The 16,249-nt window shown below is 42.1% G+C and overlaps 1 protein-coding gene across 2 annotated transcripts; it reads right to left on the reverse strand.

The window, feature by feature from the left end:
- Window positions 1–7,037: 7,037 nt before the first annotated feature.
- Window positions 7,038–14,106, reverse strand: LOC122469821 (zinc finger protein 239-like). 2 transcript variants are annotated; one of them, XM_043557157.1, is made up of 6 exons: window positions 13,477–14,106; window positions 12,531–12,697; window positions 11,667–11,793; window positions 10,844–10,939; window positions 10,250–10,332; window positions 7,038–9,798 (listed from the first exon to the last, which is right to left on the reverse strand). In XM_043557157.1, exons 2-6 carry the CDS (start codon window positions 12,666–12,668, stop codon window positions 9,142–9,144), a joined length of 1,101 nt encoding a protein of 366 aa, XP_043413092.1. In that variant the 5' UTR covers window positions 12,669–12,697; window positions 13,477–14,106; the 3' UTR covers window positions 7,038–9,141. The 2 variants fall into 2 exon arrangements, with proteins under 2 accessions (XP_043413092.1, XP_043413093.1); XM_043557158.1 differs by lacking the exon at window positions 10,844–10,939.
- Between the last annotated feature and the right edge of the window lie 2,143 nt (window positions 14,107–16,249).

A 16,249-nucleotide genomic window follows, 5' to 3' on the forward strand; every position in this document is an offset into this window, starting at 1 on the left:
GATACAAAAGTTCTCAACAAGATACTAGCCAACAGGATCCAACAGGCATGCAAAGAATTATTCACCAGGATCAAGTGGGATTTATACCTGGGATGAAGGGCTGGTTCAATGTCCACAAATCAATCAATGTGATACATCACATTAATAAAAGAAATAATAAGAACCACATGATCCTCTCAATAGATGCAGAGAAAGCATTTGACAAAGTACAGCATCCTTTCTTGACACACACAAAAAAAAAACCCTCAAGAAAGTAGGGATAGAAGGATCATACCTCAAGATCATAAAAGCCATATACGAAAGGCCCACCACTAATATTACCCTCATGGGGGAAAAACTGACAGCTTTCCCCCTAAGGTCAGGAAGGCGACAGAAACGCTTTCTCCCTAAGGTCTCACCACTGTTATTCAACATAGAGTTGGAAGTCCTAGCCTCAGCAATCAGACAACACAAAGAAATAAAAGGCATCCAAATCAGCAAGGAGGAAGTCAAATTTTCACTCTTCACCGACAACAGGATACTCTATGTGGAAAACCCAAAAGACTGCACCAAAAACCTGCTACAACGGATCCATGAATTCAGCAAAGTCGCAGGATTTAAAATCTTGGGGAAACAGGTTCTATTTACGTAATGGGTTAGAAAAATGCTTAGGGAGGAAAGCCACCACCACGGGGCGAAAACGCCCGAGGTTAGCTAGTGAGATACTGTAATGGGATCATGAAGGAAACTTGTTATATCACCTGAAGGAAATTACTTTCCATCTGGTGCCAATGTACCTTGATCACAAACTCCACATGCCCCTAGACCCTTTGCTTCTTACTCACACAAGTTAATGATTACTATGTGACTGTTTGCTCTATGTTCACGTGTGTAAGATCTTGTTTTCTTCACGTTCATTACACGGGTAATATCTCGTGAGCTCAATAAATATGGAGACGAAACCCCTGTTTGGGGCTCTTGTCTCCTCCTGGACATTAGCCTCTCTTGTATTCACTTCTGTGTCCACTCTTCTGCTGCACAAGAGAGAACTCCAGACTCATAGTCTGTGACAAAAATCAATGCACAGAAATGGGTTGCACTTCTAGACACTAATAATGAAGCAGCAGAAAGAGAAACCAAGGAATCAATCCCATTTACAACTGCACCAAAACCCATAAAATACCTAGGAATAAACCTAACCAAACAGGTGAAAAATGTATACACAGAAAACTATAGAAAGCTTATGAAAGAAATAGAAGACACACACACACACACACGCACACACACACACACAGGAAGAACATTCCATGGACATGGATTGGAAGAACAAACATTGTTAAAATGTCGATACTACCCAAGGCAATCTACACATTCAGTGCAATCCCCATCAAAATAACACCAGCATTCTTCACAGAGCTAGAACAAGCAATTTGTATGGAAGCAGAAAAGACCTAATAGTCAAAAACAATCCTGAAAAAGAAAACCAAACCTGGAGGCATCATAATTCCAGACTTGAAGATGTATTGCAAAGCTGTAATCCTCAAGAAAATATGGTACTGGCACAAAAATAGACACTCAGATCAATGGAACAGAATAGAGGACCCTGAAATGGACCCGCAAACGTATGGCCAACTAATCTTTGACAAAGCAGGAAAGAACATCCAATGGAATAAAGACAGTCTCTTCAGCAAATGGTGTTGGGAAAACTGGACAGCGACATGCAGAAGAATGAACCTGGGCCACTTTCTTAACACCATACACAAAAATAAACTCAAAGTGGACACAAGATCTAAACGTAAGACAGGAAGTCATCAAAACCCTAGAGGAGAAAACAGTCAACAGCCTCTTTGACCTTGGCCGCACCGACTTCTTACTCAACTTGACTCCGGAGGCAAAGGAACCAAAAGCAAAAATGAGCTATTGGACCCTCATCAAGATCAAAAGCTTCTGCAAGGCAAAGGAAACAATCCGCAAAACTAGAAGACCACTGACGGAATGAGAGAAGATATTTGCAAATGACATTTCAGATAAAGGGTTCGTATCCAAAATCTATAAAGAACTTATCAAACTCAAGACCCAGAAAACAACTAATCCACTGAAGAGATGGGCAGAGGACATGAATAGGCACTTTTCCAAAGAAGACATCCACATGGGTAACAGACACACGAAAAAATGCTCAACGTCACTCATCATCAAGGAAATACAAATCAAAACCACAAGGAGATGCAACCTCACACCTGTCAGAATGGCTGAAATTAACAACTCACGAAACAACAGGTGCAGGTGCAGGTGCTGGCAGAGAGGTGGAGAAACGGGAACCCTTTTGCATCATTGGAAGGAATGCCAACTGTCAGCTACTGTGGAAAACCCTATGGAGGCTCCTCAAAAAAGTTAAAAAATAGAGCCACCCTACAACCCAGCAGTTGCACTACTAGGTATTTAAACACTACAAAAGTGCTGATTCTAAGGGGAACATGCACCCCAATGTTTATAGCCGCACTGTCAAGAATAGCCAAATTATGGAAAGAGCTCAAAGGTCCATCGACTGATGAGTGGAGAAAAGAGAAGTTGGTGTGTACACACACACACACACACACACACACACACACACGTGCGCGCGCGCGCGCTGGAATACTACTCGGCAATCAAAAGGAATGAAATCTTGCCATTTGGAACAACGTGGATGGAACTAGAGTGTATTCTGCTAAGCGAAATAAGTCATCAGAGAAACACAAACATCATATAATTTCACTCATATGTGGAATTTATGAAGCCAAACAGGTATGCCTAGGGACAGGAAATAAAAGATAAAAACAGAGCGGGAAGCAAACCATAAGAGAATCTTTTTAAAGTTTATTTATTTTTGACAGGGAGAGAGAGATGGAGCATGGGTGGGGGGAGGGGCAGAGAGAGGGAGACACAGAATCTGAAGCAGGCTCCAGGCTCTGCTGACAGCACAGAGCCCGATGCGGGGCTCGAACTGACGGACCGTGAGATCATGACCTGAGCCGAAGTCAGACGCTCAACTGACTGAGCCACCCAGGCGCCCCTAGAGAATCTTAAATAAAGAGAACAAATTGAGGATGAATGGAGGGACGTGGGTGGGGGGTTGGGCTAGATGGGTGACAGGCATTCAGGAGGGCACTTGTGTTGAGCACTGGGTGTTCTATGTAAGTGATGAATCACTAAATTCTGTTCCTGAAACCTGTACTGCACTATACGTTAACTAACTTGAATCTAAATAATCATGTAAAAAAATCATCATCTCTTCTAGTGACAGGCTGTATACTGTTTGGCAAAACTCGTAGCGCAGAAAGAAGCTATGAAAATCTGATTTTTCTCAACAGCCATGAATCCCCAAATCACTAAATGGGAATGAGTCCCATATTAGTCCCTCCCATAAATACAAGTAGAAGTCTGAGATGAGAGAGAGAGAGAGGGCTTCTCCTCTTTCAGGAGGACAAGGCAGTAACTGGCTCCTACTGTTCATTTAGAAATGACTAATATCCCTCTTTCATATGTGGGAACACTGAGAATCTAATTATCCTGTGCTTTTTGAAGGGTATTACAATGCCTTTCTCAGTTCCCCCACTTTATCTCTTGGGGTTTTGTGTGAATATTTCATAGAAACATCCACGAGTTCACTAATTTGGTTTTCTATTTATGTTTTTTTAACTTTTTAAAAGTTATTTTGAGGGAGGGAGAGAGAGCATAAGCAGAGGAGGGGCAGAGAAAGGCAGAGAGACAGAGAAAGAGACAGACAGACAGAATCCCGAGCAGGTTCTGCGCCATCAGCCCGAACTGTGAGTCATGACCTGAGCCAAAACCGAGTTGGGCACTTAACTGACTGAGCCACCATGCGCCCCACTGATTTGGTTTTCTATGTAAAGTCTGTTAACCTCCTCCATTAATTTCACTTATAGACCAGAGTTTGCTAAAACCAGAGCCATTGCACTTGTCTCTATTCAAATATATTTTTATTACTTTACTCTATTTAACATAATTATTGTAAATTCCTTTCTTCATGACTCCAATCTAAAAATATGCATGGGGTTTTTGGTCTTGTCTATATTTGTCCTTTACCCCCACCCCCCATCACGTTTCCTTACTTTTTTTCTCATATACCTGAGATTTTCTTCTTCCTCTTCTCCTCCTCCTCCTCCTGCTCCTTTTTCTCCTTCTTTTTGAAGATTTTACTTTTCAGTAATCTTGATTTCCAACATGGGGCTTGAACTCACAACCCCGAGATCAAGAGTTGCATGCTCCACCGAGTGAGCCGGCAGGGTGCTGCTCTGAGATCTTCTAAAAGGGAGACGCTGGCACTGATGTTGTTTTACATAGAGATGGTGACTATCCCCTTCCTTAGGCAGATAGAATTGGGACACATCACATTTTCCCCATTCGGTAATCGGAATGCACTCTGCCTGTGTTGCCACTTTGATTGGAGTGAATCTGACCTTCATGCCTTCACGTTCATTCTTCTAAAATCACTGCAGATGTCTTCCTGCTGTTGGAAGTAATCTCCCAAAACCATGCGATTGTATTACACCACCTTTCTTGCCAGTCCCGACCTAATAGCCTGTAAAGAAAAGCAGCCCCGTTTGGGGGGACTCTTGCTGATTTCAAGCTGCCACGACAGTCTATGTGCCTATCAGCTTGTTTTTATTCCCTGGTGATGTCTTTCTCCCTGAGACTGTCAGTGTCCACACTAAGCAATTTCTTCAGGTGTGGAAATGTCTGGTGATCTCACCTCCACTAACGAAGGCTTTTACCCGGGTGGAATCTCAGTTCAGGTAATCCTTTCTGGTTCCACAACGTTTTAGACTTTAACAAATACACCTTTTAAGTGAATATTTAATTTCTACTGTCATTCCACCTCTACTCACACCTTATCTGGAAGCAAAAGCCCCACTATTTTGCATGCACAAAATTCAAACTTATTTCGACCAAGCCCAGAAAGGCTCCATCTTTTTTCCTGGAATTTCATTCTCCCACCCCGCTAATTTTCAATTGCCTCAGCAGAAAATCCAGTGTGGATGTGCCAATCATCTCATTGGATTTCCCTAGTCTCATGGATTGTACCTCAAAAGCTCCTGTTTAAACAGGTAACATGACAAATCTTCAAAGATCTGTATATTTTAATCAGGTTTTGATGTTGCTTTTTATGGGTAAGACCAATAAAATCTACTCAGTCATGGCAGAAACTGAACTTCTTTTACTCCAAATATTTTTTATTTCTATTTAATTTTTTTTAACGTTTATTCATTTGTGAGAGACAGAGCACAAGCGGGGGTGGGGCAGAGAGAGAGGGAGACACAGAATTCAAAGCAGGCTGCAGGCTTCAGGCTCTGAGTTGTCAGTGGGGCTCGAACTCATGAACCCTGAGATCATGACCTGAGCCGAAGTCGGACGCTTAACCGACTTAGTCACCCAGGCACGCCAAGTATTTTATTTTTTTTAATTTATTTTTGGGAGAGAGAGCGAGCGAGCGAGCCTGCACAAGCAGGTGCGGGGTAGAGAGAGGGAGACACAGAATCCGAAGCAGATTCCAGGCTCCAAACTGCCAGTGCAGAGCCCAATGTGAGGCTCGAACCCACTGTGAGATCATGACCTGAGCCAAAGTTGGACACTTAACCGACTGAGCCATCCAGGTTACCCCTACTTGAAATATTTTAACGCAAAGAATGCTTCAGTATTTATATGTATACAACATTTATATGCAAGTTTTAAGAGCAATATGAATCTTCTGAGGAAAAATCCTCAGCTGACAGTTTGGACTCATACTGAATCCTTCATGCATTCTCACGGGACCCTGGCTAAATTTTCTGCATTTTTTTCACCAAAAAAATTTTTTTTGGCTGATATGTTTGTATCAAACACTTAGTATGCAGATCCTTAGGCTCCACCTGCCTCTTACACAATATACCAAGAACGAGCACTGCCAGGCTCTGATGGGCATCAGCACACATTCTGTGCCTTGAGCCTCTCCCCTCTAAGCCCTGGGTTGTCATGTTGATGGCAACATGTGAAACGCCTCAACACCAAAACACACATGCACAGCCAGATTCCCTTTATATGATGACTATATGTGTGTCACCAATTCTGTGTGGTCAGAAAGTATATAGTCATATGATCTGCATACAGTTGTGTGTCCCTGCGTTGTCTGACTGTGGGGGTGTTGGCCATTATTGTGTCTGTTGAGAGTGTGGTCAGGGTGGAAGGTCTACATGTGATTGTCAGAACATGTTATCAGATTGTGTGTGTGTGTCGAGGGCGTTTTGTTCACCGTGGGATCAGTGCATGCCGGAGGTGAAAAGCAAGGTCTGCCTGGCAACAGTTCAAACCCTGGAGCACCAGCGAGTCCACTACAGGCCCACAGGCCACTGGGGAGCCTGGGAGAAGGGAAAGTAGCATCGTGGCATCAGGCCTGTGAGACTTGTTAGGGCCGTGGTGAAGGAAAGGCCAGATCCTGACCAGTGTGAAACTGGAATCCAGGGTCTGAATGGTTCAGAGATGGGGAAATCTGTGTGCACCAGTGATGGGGGCTGTGAGTGGCAGAGTTGTTGAGTTCGAACACACCGTTGCGGGGCAGTCATCAAAACATGTAATGGAGGGGCGCCTGGGTGGCTCAGTCGAGTGAGCATCTGACTCTTGATTTTGGCTTAGGTCATGATCTCAGTTCGTGAGTTTGAGCCTCACATCGGGCTCTGCACTGACAGCGCAGAGCCTGCTTGGATTTTCTCTCTCCCCCTCTTGTCCCTCCCCTGCTCATGCTCTCTCTCCTTCTCCCTCTCCAAAATAAATAAATATTAACAATTTTTTTTAAACTATTATTTTTCTTCAATCGTTTGGTGGCCTATGATGGCACCTTTTGAGGCAGTGGCAGAGTGATCACACTCATTCTGGAGCTGCGGGTTGGATCCTGAAAACTGGGAGAGCCAGAATAGAGAGTTCCTTCCAAAGTCAGCTCTCCCAGGTCACGCTCTGTAGCGCCTGGCCAAGAAAGGAAAAGAAACATTACTTGTCCCCATTGCCACCTGAAAACAAGAGCTGCAACCAGAGGCAGATGAGTGTTTACTTGGGATTAAAGATTTGCAGTTTGGGGAGCACCGATTCCAGCAGTAACCAGAAAAGTGTCCTATCTGTGGGGTGAAAGCAAGGGCTTTATAGGAGAAAGAGGAAGAGGGGCAATTACATGGCTTGGGTAAAAGAGAAAAAAAATTACTCATTGCTACTAACAGGCAGTAACTATGACCAATTCTGGAGAATGTCTCATGGAAACTTGCCAAGAGTATGTTATTCTGCTGCTTTGGGATGAAGTCTGCGGTGTACCTCTGTGAAGTCCATCTCATCTAACGTGTCACTTACGGTAGATGTTATCTGGTTTTTGTCCGAATGATTCGTTCGTTGATCAAAGTGTGTATTAACATCCCCCTTCTACTGCATAACTGTCTCTCCCTTGACTTCTGCTCGTATTTGTTTTATATATGTAGGTGCTCCTATGTTGAGCACATAAATATTTACAGATGTTATATCCTGTTGTTGAATGGACCCCCTTATTGTTAGGTAATACCCTTCTTTGTTTCAATAATGGCATTTTAAAATGAAAATTTATACAGGGTTCGGTCACAAACTATCTATATAAGAATCTTTAATTCATCATTACGACCTACATACGTGGTTAACAATATGTAGTAATGACGCATCATCTTGTGTTCTATGTTTTTCAGTTAATATTCAAAGACACTTTCTAGTTGAATCCAATCATCATAATTACTATTGCTGCATGAAAAATAGGACCCTAACCAACATAATGGATTTTTCAGCAACAAGTTTGCCTCATATGCAGTTCCAAGAACTACTGCAAAAAAATTGTTACAAAATTCTGAATTTAGAATTCCCAGATGATGTCACAATTCTACATATCTTTCTTATATTATTATAGTAAGAGGCCGTTAGGCAAAATTACAATTTAATGACTAAACTCTATTAAGACATTCTTGATAAATGTTTTTCCTAGTCAGGGATTTCTAATGCAAAGTCTAACCTTTCATCTGATTCTATCAATGTATATATACAGTGTGAGAAACTACATGTTGACTACGGAATTAAAATCACTGAAGACTTTCATTCATTCACTATTATATAGAGTGTGAAACTTCACATGCCTACAACAGTTTTTCTACTAGTAAAGGTTTTCCATGCATATAATAATGAATAACTTCTCCAGCATTAATTTTTGTTATTGTCCTGGAGCGATCCCCTTCTGTAAAGATTTTCCTGCATAATTTCCCATTTAAAGGAGATTAGATTAGTATTCATACTGGATTTTCTTGTCCAACCTATGACCAGAGACCAGCTAATGTCTCTTCCTCCTTGATTATAAATATAGGGTTCCTCCACATGCAGTTCTCTCATGTTATGTAAGGATAAATTAAAAATGAAGGCATTTCCATAATGAATATGACCATAGAACTTCCCCCACATGAGTCTTGTGGTTGATATATTAGAGCTGTGGCTAAAGGCACTTCCACGTTCATTCACTATAATTAAAGTGAGTTCCCTCATGGTCTCTAAGATCGGAGCTTGTAACAAAGGCTTTTCCACATAGATGACAAATATATTGTTCCTCTCCAGTGTGAGTCCCCTCATGGTCTCTAAGATCAGAATTTGTAACAAAGGCTTTTCCACATAGATGACATATATATTGTTCCTCTCCAGTGTGAGTCCCCTCATGGTCTCTAAGATCAGAATTTGTAACAAAGGCTTTTCCACATAGATGGCATATATATTGTTCCTCTCCAGTGTGAGTGTCCTCATGGTCTCTAAGATCAGAATTTGTAACAAAGGCTTTTCCACATAGATGACATGTATATGGTTTCTCTCCAGTGTGAGTTCCTTCATGTTTTCTAAGATCAGAGCTTGTAACAAAGGCTTTTCCACATAGATGACATATATATGGTTCCTCTCCAGTGTGAGTTCTCTCATGATCTTCTAAGACAAGAGCTTTGAACAAAGGCTTTTCCACATAGATGACATTGATATGGTTTCTCTCCAGTGTGAGTTCTCTCATGTTCTCGAAGATAAGAGCTTTGAACAAAGGCTTTTCCACATAGATGACATGTATATGGTTTCTCTCCAGTGTGAGTTTTCTCATGTTTTCTAAGACAAGAGCTTTGAACAAAGGCTTTTCCACATATGACATTTATATGGTTTCTCTCCAGTGTGAGTTCTCTCATGGTCTCTAAGACAAGAGCTCTGAACAAAGGCTTTTCCACATAGATGACATTTATATGGTTTCTCTCCACTGTGAGTTCTCTCATGTTTTCTAAGATTAGAGCTTTGAACAAAGGCTTTTCCACACTGATGACATGTATATGGTTTTTCTCCGGTGTGAGTTCTCTCATGTTCTCGAAGATTAGACCTTGTAACGAAGCCTTTTCCACATAGATGACATTTAAATGGTTTCTCTCCAGTGTGAGTTCTCTCATGTCGTTTAATGGAACTTCGAACAAAGGCTTTGCCACATAGACGACATTCATAAGGCTTCTCTCCAGTATGAATTCGCTTATGTCTAGTTAAAGATGAAAAATACCTGAAGCGCCTCCCACACTGATTACAAGCAAATGGATTCTCTCCTGTGTGAGTTATTTTATGAGTATGAAGGTTGGCGTTTCGGGTGAAGTGTTTTCCACATTCATTACATTTATAAGGTTTCCGTACAGTGTGAGTTAAGACATGTTGAGTCAGTGTGTACGTGTGAGTAAAAACTTCATACCCACTATATACAGAGAGGTCTTCTCCCGTGTGACATTTCTGCTGTTAGGAAAGAGATGAGAGACTGTTATAGGACTTCTCCCAAAAATGCATGCACCCAGTTCTCTACCTATGAATTCCAGGCTGGCCATTCAGTGGTAATCTCCAACTAAAACCTTCCCCAGATCACTTACTTACATATACATGGGGCATTCATCTCCAGCATGCACATTTTTACCCTTTGTAGCATCCTTATTGCAGGGCTGAGAGTTTATGAAGATATCATTACGTGTCATGCCAATAAACCACAGTTATACAATTATCCGCTTATCAGAATAATTTTATCTTAAGTCCAGGATAATTTCTTCCCCATATTTAAATTTTCAATCACATTCTCTGAGAAGGTACTTATATCAAACTGTAACAATCGTTATATGATCCTTCTAAATTGATAATTTAGGCTCCTCCCAGGCCTTGAACGTGGATAGGCAAGGTTCCTCCTCATGACACTTACTACTGTCCAGCAGTTAGGTGGGTCGTTCATGCAGATATCTTGCATAGGTATTATTTCTTGCTTGTTATGGCTTTTTTTCATGCCTAAAATAATTGAGGAAAAAAAGAAATAAACCTAAGAAATACCTTGAGTAGAGTAGGAAATTAAAGTGTTGAAAAGCTCACGAGACCACGTAAGCACACGTGACCAAATGATGTGAAATTGAGGAAACTACTGGTGAACAGACATACATTTTAGAATAATATCAATTAGAACAAAACTCAATGTTTAAGTTAAAGAAAAATAAAATAATGATGGGTTGTTGCAGAGAATATCAAGAGTGGAAATCCTAAAAGAAATCATGACAAAGACCACAATGTGAAATTTTACCTCCAACGAGGACAGGAACATTTGCTTGCCTGAGGTGAAATGTAAGTACAGGTACATGAAGAGAAACTCATATGGAAGAAATAATGACACAGTCTGAGGAATGTTGTCTCATTGGCCACTCACAGTTTCTGAAGCTGTCGTTCACTCAAGGAAATCTGCACTGACATCAATAAGACCCTGCTTACTCACTAGCCTTCTCACACTGAGCGCATGTCTGCAGCTCACCTGGACTCCAGCCTTGGGGAGGTCCTCTTTCTTCCCTCCACAGCTCCCCTCTTTGCTCCCACGGGGAGATCACATCTGATCTGAAGAAATGACACCCTATATCAATGGAGAATGGTATGTGAATTTTCAGTTCTGTGCCAAGAACAGCGCCTGATATTCTACTGTACAGGCAACCAAGGAAGAACATGAGCGTGGAAGAACAGCCCAGAGAATAACACCTTGAACACTAAAAACATTGATAAATGTTCTGAGCCTGACACTGCACCCAAGGACAGTAAGATCTCTGATTGCTGATGCTCCTGCCCAAGCTGAGAGAGAGCAGAAGGCTTAGTGTTTGCATCCAGAAGGAATTAAATGTTCTCACAAGGGGATTAACACTATTTTCAAAGGAATACAATACACATAAGCTCCACCAGAATATTCTGTGGAGTTTTATGTGGAAAGTGATACAAGATATTACATTTTCTACCGTGCTCACCCTTCATCATAGTGCCCAGGACAGAAAATATTCAGGATATTTATTTATTCATTCAAAAAATATTCATTGTATTCCCAGCATTGTTCTGGGTCTTGGAGAAGGTACAGTAGATATACACTTGTGGCCAAGAAGACTGTATTCAAATTATCATGTAACACACATGATGAAAGTAAAGAAAGTTACAAATTCCATCTAGTATTCAGAAATGCTACAAAAGATATGAGTTAGGGCAGACAGCTGTATTAGAATATGTGGAAGCTCTCCTGGATACAAGGTTAATAAACAAAAAGATGGATGGATGTATGGAAGGATGGATGAATGAATGAATAGATGTGACAGACTCACCCACAGAGACCAGATGACTAATGTTTTCCAGCGTCACATCTCTGTACAGCGTTCTCTGGGATGTGTCCATCAGGGCCCACTCTTCCTGGGTGAAGTCTACAGCTACATCTTTGTAGGTCACAGATTCCTAAAATATCAGATATTGTTTCAGTAGGGCCAGGCTGAACAATCCCTAGGGGGCAGCTGTCACATGATAGTGATAGCAGATGGGGGAGCTGTATGTATAGAAAACTGAAATTCCATTTGTGGTTCAAATCAAATGTTCCTACTGTGCCAATCTGCCTTCTGCCCTTCAGACACATTCAAACAGAAATACACACACAATTACTTTATCATAAAGGAATCTCAATATGAAATAACCTGGCAATTTTCAAATAAGCTGGTAATTTTGACATCCTGGGTGGCAATTATAACCTAGGTTAAATAGTAAGTACTATTGAGAAGCACTTGGCTGGCTCAGTTGGAAGAGCATGTGACTCTTGGCCTCAGGATCATGAGTTTGGGTGCCAGCTTGCTGTAGAAATTACTAAAAAAAGAAAAAAAAATTTGTATATATGTGTATATATATATACACACACACACACACACACACACACACACACACACATATATATATATATATATATATATATATATATATATACACATACACACACACATATATACATACGTAGTGGTACTGAGAGTTCCAGTGAGCTAATGTGCAGATGCTTCTTTTACAGCAAACACTTCATACGTACAAATGTAGGTATATTAACATTAAAGGTAGACACCTATGAAGCAATGCCCAGCATTCTGCAGGATGAACAACTCTCATGCAGAACTTGAGGTCAACAAGTCACACCTCTCATCTTAAAAACTCACTTGTTCTTTATAAGGTATCAGGGCAGACAGGTCCTGCGGTCCGGTTAGGGGCTCCTGAGATGGCTCGTCCAAAGGATGGCCCCACAGTGATCTCTCCTGCAGTGAGCTCTCCATTCTTAACAACAATGATGACTGCATCAATCGTCTGTATGGTAATCCTGTTTTTTCTGTTGAAAGGCAATAGAATCCTCTCGATTACTTGTAGCCTCTCCAATCCTTCTAAAATTGCAACAGGATTCTAAATTTGACTCTAGTTTTACCCACATTCTGCCAAATACAGAGTTAATTTTTTGAAAAATACTCCCTAGGCACTGTTTTCAGATTTCCAATTTTAAAAAGTTTAATTATAACGAGGGAAAATGGGTGAAAAGGGATAAGGGTAGTAAAGAGGATTTAGTCATCTTTGGAAGTTTCCAGATTAGTCAAGTGTATGTTACCAAACCTTTAGTAAGCTTAAAACTGAGGGGAAAAGAAATGATGGCTGATTTCCTCTCTCACACAAAAGTTTCCTGTACTCTCTGGAAAACTGCAGAGCTGACCTGCTCAAAGGCCCGCCTCCTCAGTGGAGCGTAAACTGCTGGTCTTGCTCATCTCTAGCACCAGTCACCACGTGCCGAGGTCACTGCAGCCACTACCATGGCCCACGGGTAAATCACCCCCCAACCGAGCCCATACACTGCATGAGGAAGGAAAACTCTGCATATTTCTTTTCTGCAAGGACATCCTTAAGGAGCGGGAGATGCACTGGTGTAAATGCTGGAAAGGAGACTTCTTCCTGATCCATCCCTGACCAACAAAAAGTATCCGCGCGTCCTGGCAACAATGAACTAGAACCCAGACCCTTGAAAACTGCCTGGATGCACTTAGAAGACTTGGGCCAAGAGAAGCCTTCCCAGCCACAGGCAACAGAGGCATCATTCAGGAGAAGGATCGCATATCCACCCACCTGCAGTTGCATCATCAAGGGTTCGGCCACCACGTCTCTTCCTCCGGATTTCCACTCACAGAGAGTGCAAACCGTATGCAGGAAAAGCTGGGCAAGGAGAGAGAAGCCAAGAGACTCCAGTCTTACCCACAATTCCCAGACCCCCTGGTCATGAATCCCTTATGTGCCTGCATGCGACCCCCCAGCTCCCCCTACAAGAACTCGCCACATGCCCTGAGACAATTGTGGGAGCTCTCACTTCTGCTTGGATCAGAAGTGACAAGGCTTTGGCTACCGCTGCTCGTCAATAAGATAGGAATATTCTTTTTTATTTTCATACGAGGGAATGAAAATCATTATTTCTAAGTTAACTGCCAACTTTTTCATAGGGATATTTAATTCTCTCTCTGAACGCCAAACCTAAAACTGCTTGACTTACAAAATGTACAAGGCAGAGGTTTTGTTTTATAAGGGAATATATTTGTTCAATCTGACATTTTAGTAAAGTTGTAACTGGAATATTGTCGTATATTAGTCATCACCACAAATGACACCCCAGCATTTCATAAATCGTATATTTAAACATATTGGTAAACTAAATTCTTACCAAAATTTTGTTTTTACTTAAATGTATTTCACGGAAAAATGATATTGTATCACAAACAAAAGTAGACGTAACTCACCTCCTTACACCTGGAGTCCAAAAAATAAGGAAGACAAATTCAAAGTTTAATAATAGGACTCTCTGCTTGGAAACTTAAAAACATTCACTTAATTAATCCTCACAAAGACTCTGCTGATTTCAGCATAGTCACTCTTTTTTTTTTTTTTTAATTTTTTTTTCAATGTTTTTTATTTATTTTTGGGACAGAGAGAGACAGAGCATGAACAGGGGAGGGGCAGAGAGAGAGGGAGACACAGAATCGGAAACAGGCTCCAGGCTCCGAGCCATCAGCCCAGAGCCTGACGCGGGGCTCGAACTCACGGACCGCGAGATCGTGACCTGGCTGAAGTCGGACGCTTAACCGACTGCGCCACCCAGGCGCCCCCAGCATAGTCACTCTTATGGACTGAATTCCTGTGTGCCCTCCACTCCCACCCAAATCCCTACGTCAAAGCCCTAATTCCCATGATGGTATCTGGACGTATGGCGTTTCAGAGGTAATTAGGTTTAGATGAGGTCATGAAAGGAGGTCCCCCATGAAGGGATTGAAGTCATTCTTAGAGGAACTGACCACAGCTCACTTGCTCTCTCTCTACCAAGTTGGGACACAGTGAAAAGACAGGCTTCTGCAAGCCAGGAACTGGTCTGTCTGAATCTGCTGACACCTTGGTCTTGGGAGTTCCCAGTCTCGAGAACTGTGAAAAATAAATGTGGGTTGCTCAAGCCCCCACATATTTTACTATTGCAGCCCAGAATGACATTAACAAATGACAGGAACAGTTTCAGAGAGCATTAGAAATATGAGAAAGTTACATGGTAAGGAATGATACAGCCAGTATTTCAATTATGTTGTTTCCCAAATTCAGATTTCTAAACATGGTCACAGGTACAGCCCCCTGCCAGGACTTACCAGGAATTCCCCCTGTCAGATGAAGAATCTGAGATCCCTCCAGCAATCACAGCCTCTCTCATTCCAGCTTGTCCACAGAATCATTCCCCATGCCCAGGTTCTCCTCACACCTGGGAACCTACAGTCCTCTGACACCACTTGAAGTCTATCAGCCCCTAATTCCATCCCTTTTACTGCCCACTTCAATTCCCATGTAATCCTTTCTGCATGCATCCACCCCCCAAAAAATAAAAAAAGCTGTTTTATTCCAACTGCATACGCATCACCTATCCCAATGCCTGGTTACATGGCTCATGTTCAATAACATCTGAGACCAAAAAAAAGCATATTTTGTTAGTTCTGCCTTCTTACCTCCCTTATACGTCCATTTCTTCCACCCACTTACCGACCAACACCCTGTGACAGACAACAGTCATGGATTTCTCAAAATCTAAAAATTCGTATAAATAGTTTTCTTCACCCCAACAACTAATGTTCTGACGTTGCCTGGGTGTCCAAGGATTCAGTTCATTCTGACACCATCTTCCTGGAGTCAGCATCAGATCCCACAAGTTCAAAGTCTTAGCCCCATGAGACTTCCTCTACTTCAGATGCCAACCATAAATGTAGTGCCCAGACTGCCCACATTTTCTGCCGAGAGCATTGTGGATTCAAGGGTTCCCACAATCCCTCAAATTAGGCTTGGCATGTTCTAGAATGACTCCTAGAATTTAGGAAAACACTTTACTCAGTTTTACTGGTTTATTACAAGGATGAACAGTCAGATGAAGAGGTACACGGGGTGAGGTCCAGAAGGGTCCCCAGGGCAGGATCCATCAGTCCCCATGGAGGTGGGCAGGATTACCCTCCAGCAGATGGAAGCTCTCACCAGCCTGGAGATTGGTCTCCAGTGTTCAAGAGTGTTTCTAGAGCTCAACCTCCAGCAACCACTCCCCTCTCCAGAGGCTGCTGGGTGGGGCTAATATCACTTACAAGCACAAATGTCATTCCTAACACTCTCCAGCTTTAACTTCTTCCCTGCTTTCTCACTGGCCTTGCAAGTAGGACCTTTAGACCTGCCATCATCTTCAGAAATCCACTAGCCTGCCTCCCCGTCCAGTCCACCCAACTCACCTGACTGTAGTTTGCTCTCAGCCCCTGGGACACAAATGGTTTGGCTTCTCTCAGCAATTTTACACAAGTTCTGTTAGCAGGGGAGGGGGGAAAGTCTCTAATAGTGC

The sequence above is a fragment of the Prionailurus bengalensis genome, chromosome B1 (genome assembly GCF_016509475.1).
Source record: "Prionailurus bengalensis isolate Pbe53 chromosome B1, Fcat_Pben_1.1_paternal_pri, whole genome shotgun sequence".
Lineage (NCBI taxonomy): Eukaryota > Metazoa > Chordata > Mammalia > Carnivora > Felidae > Prionailurus > Prionailurus bengalensis.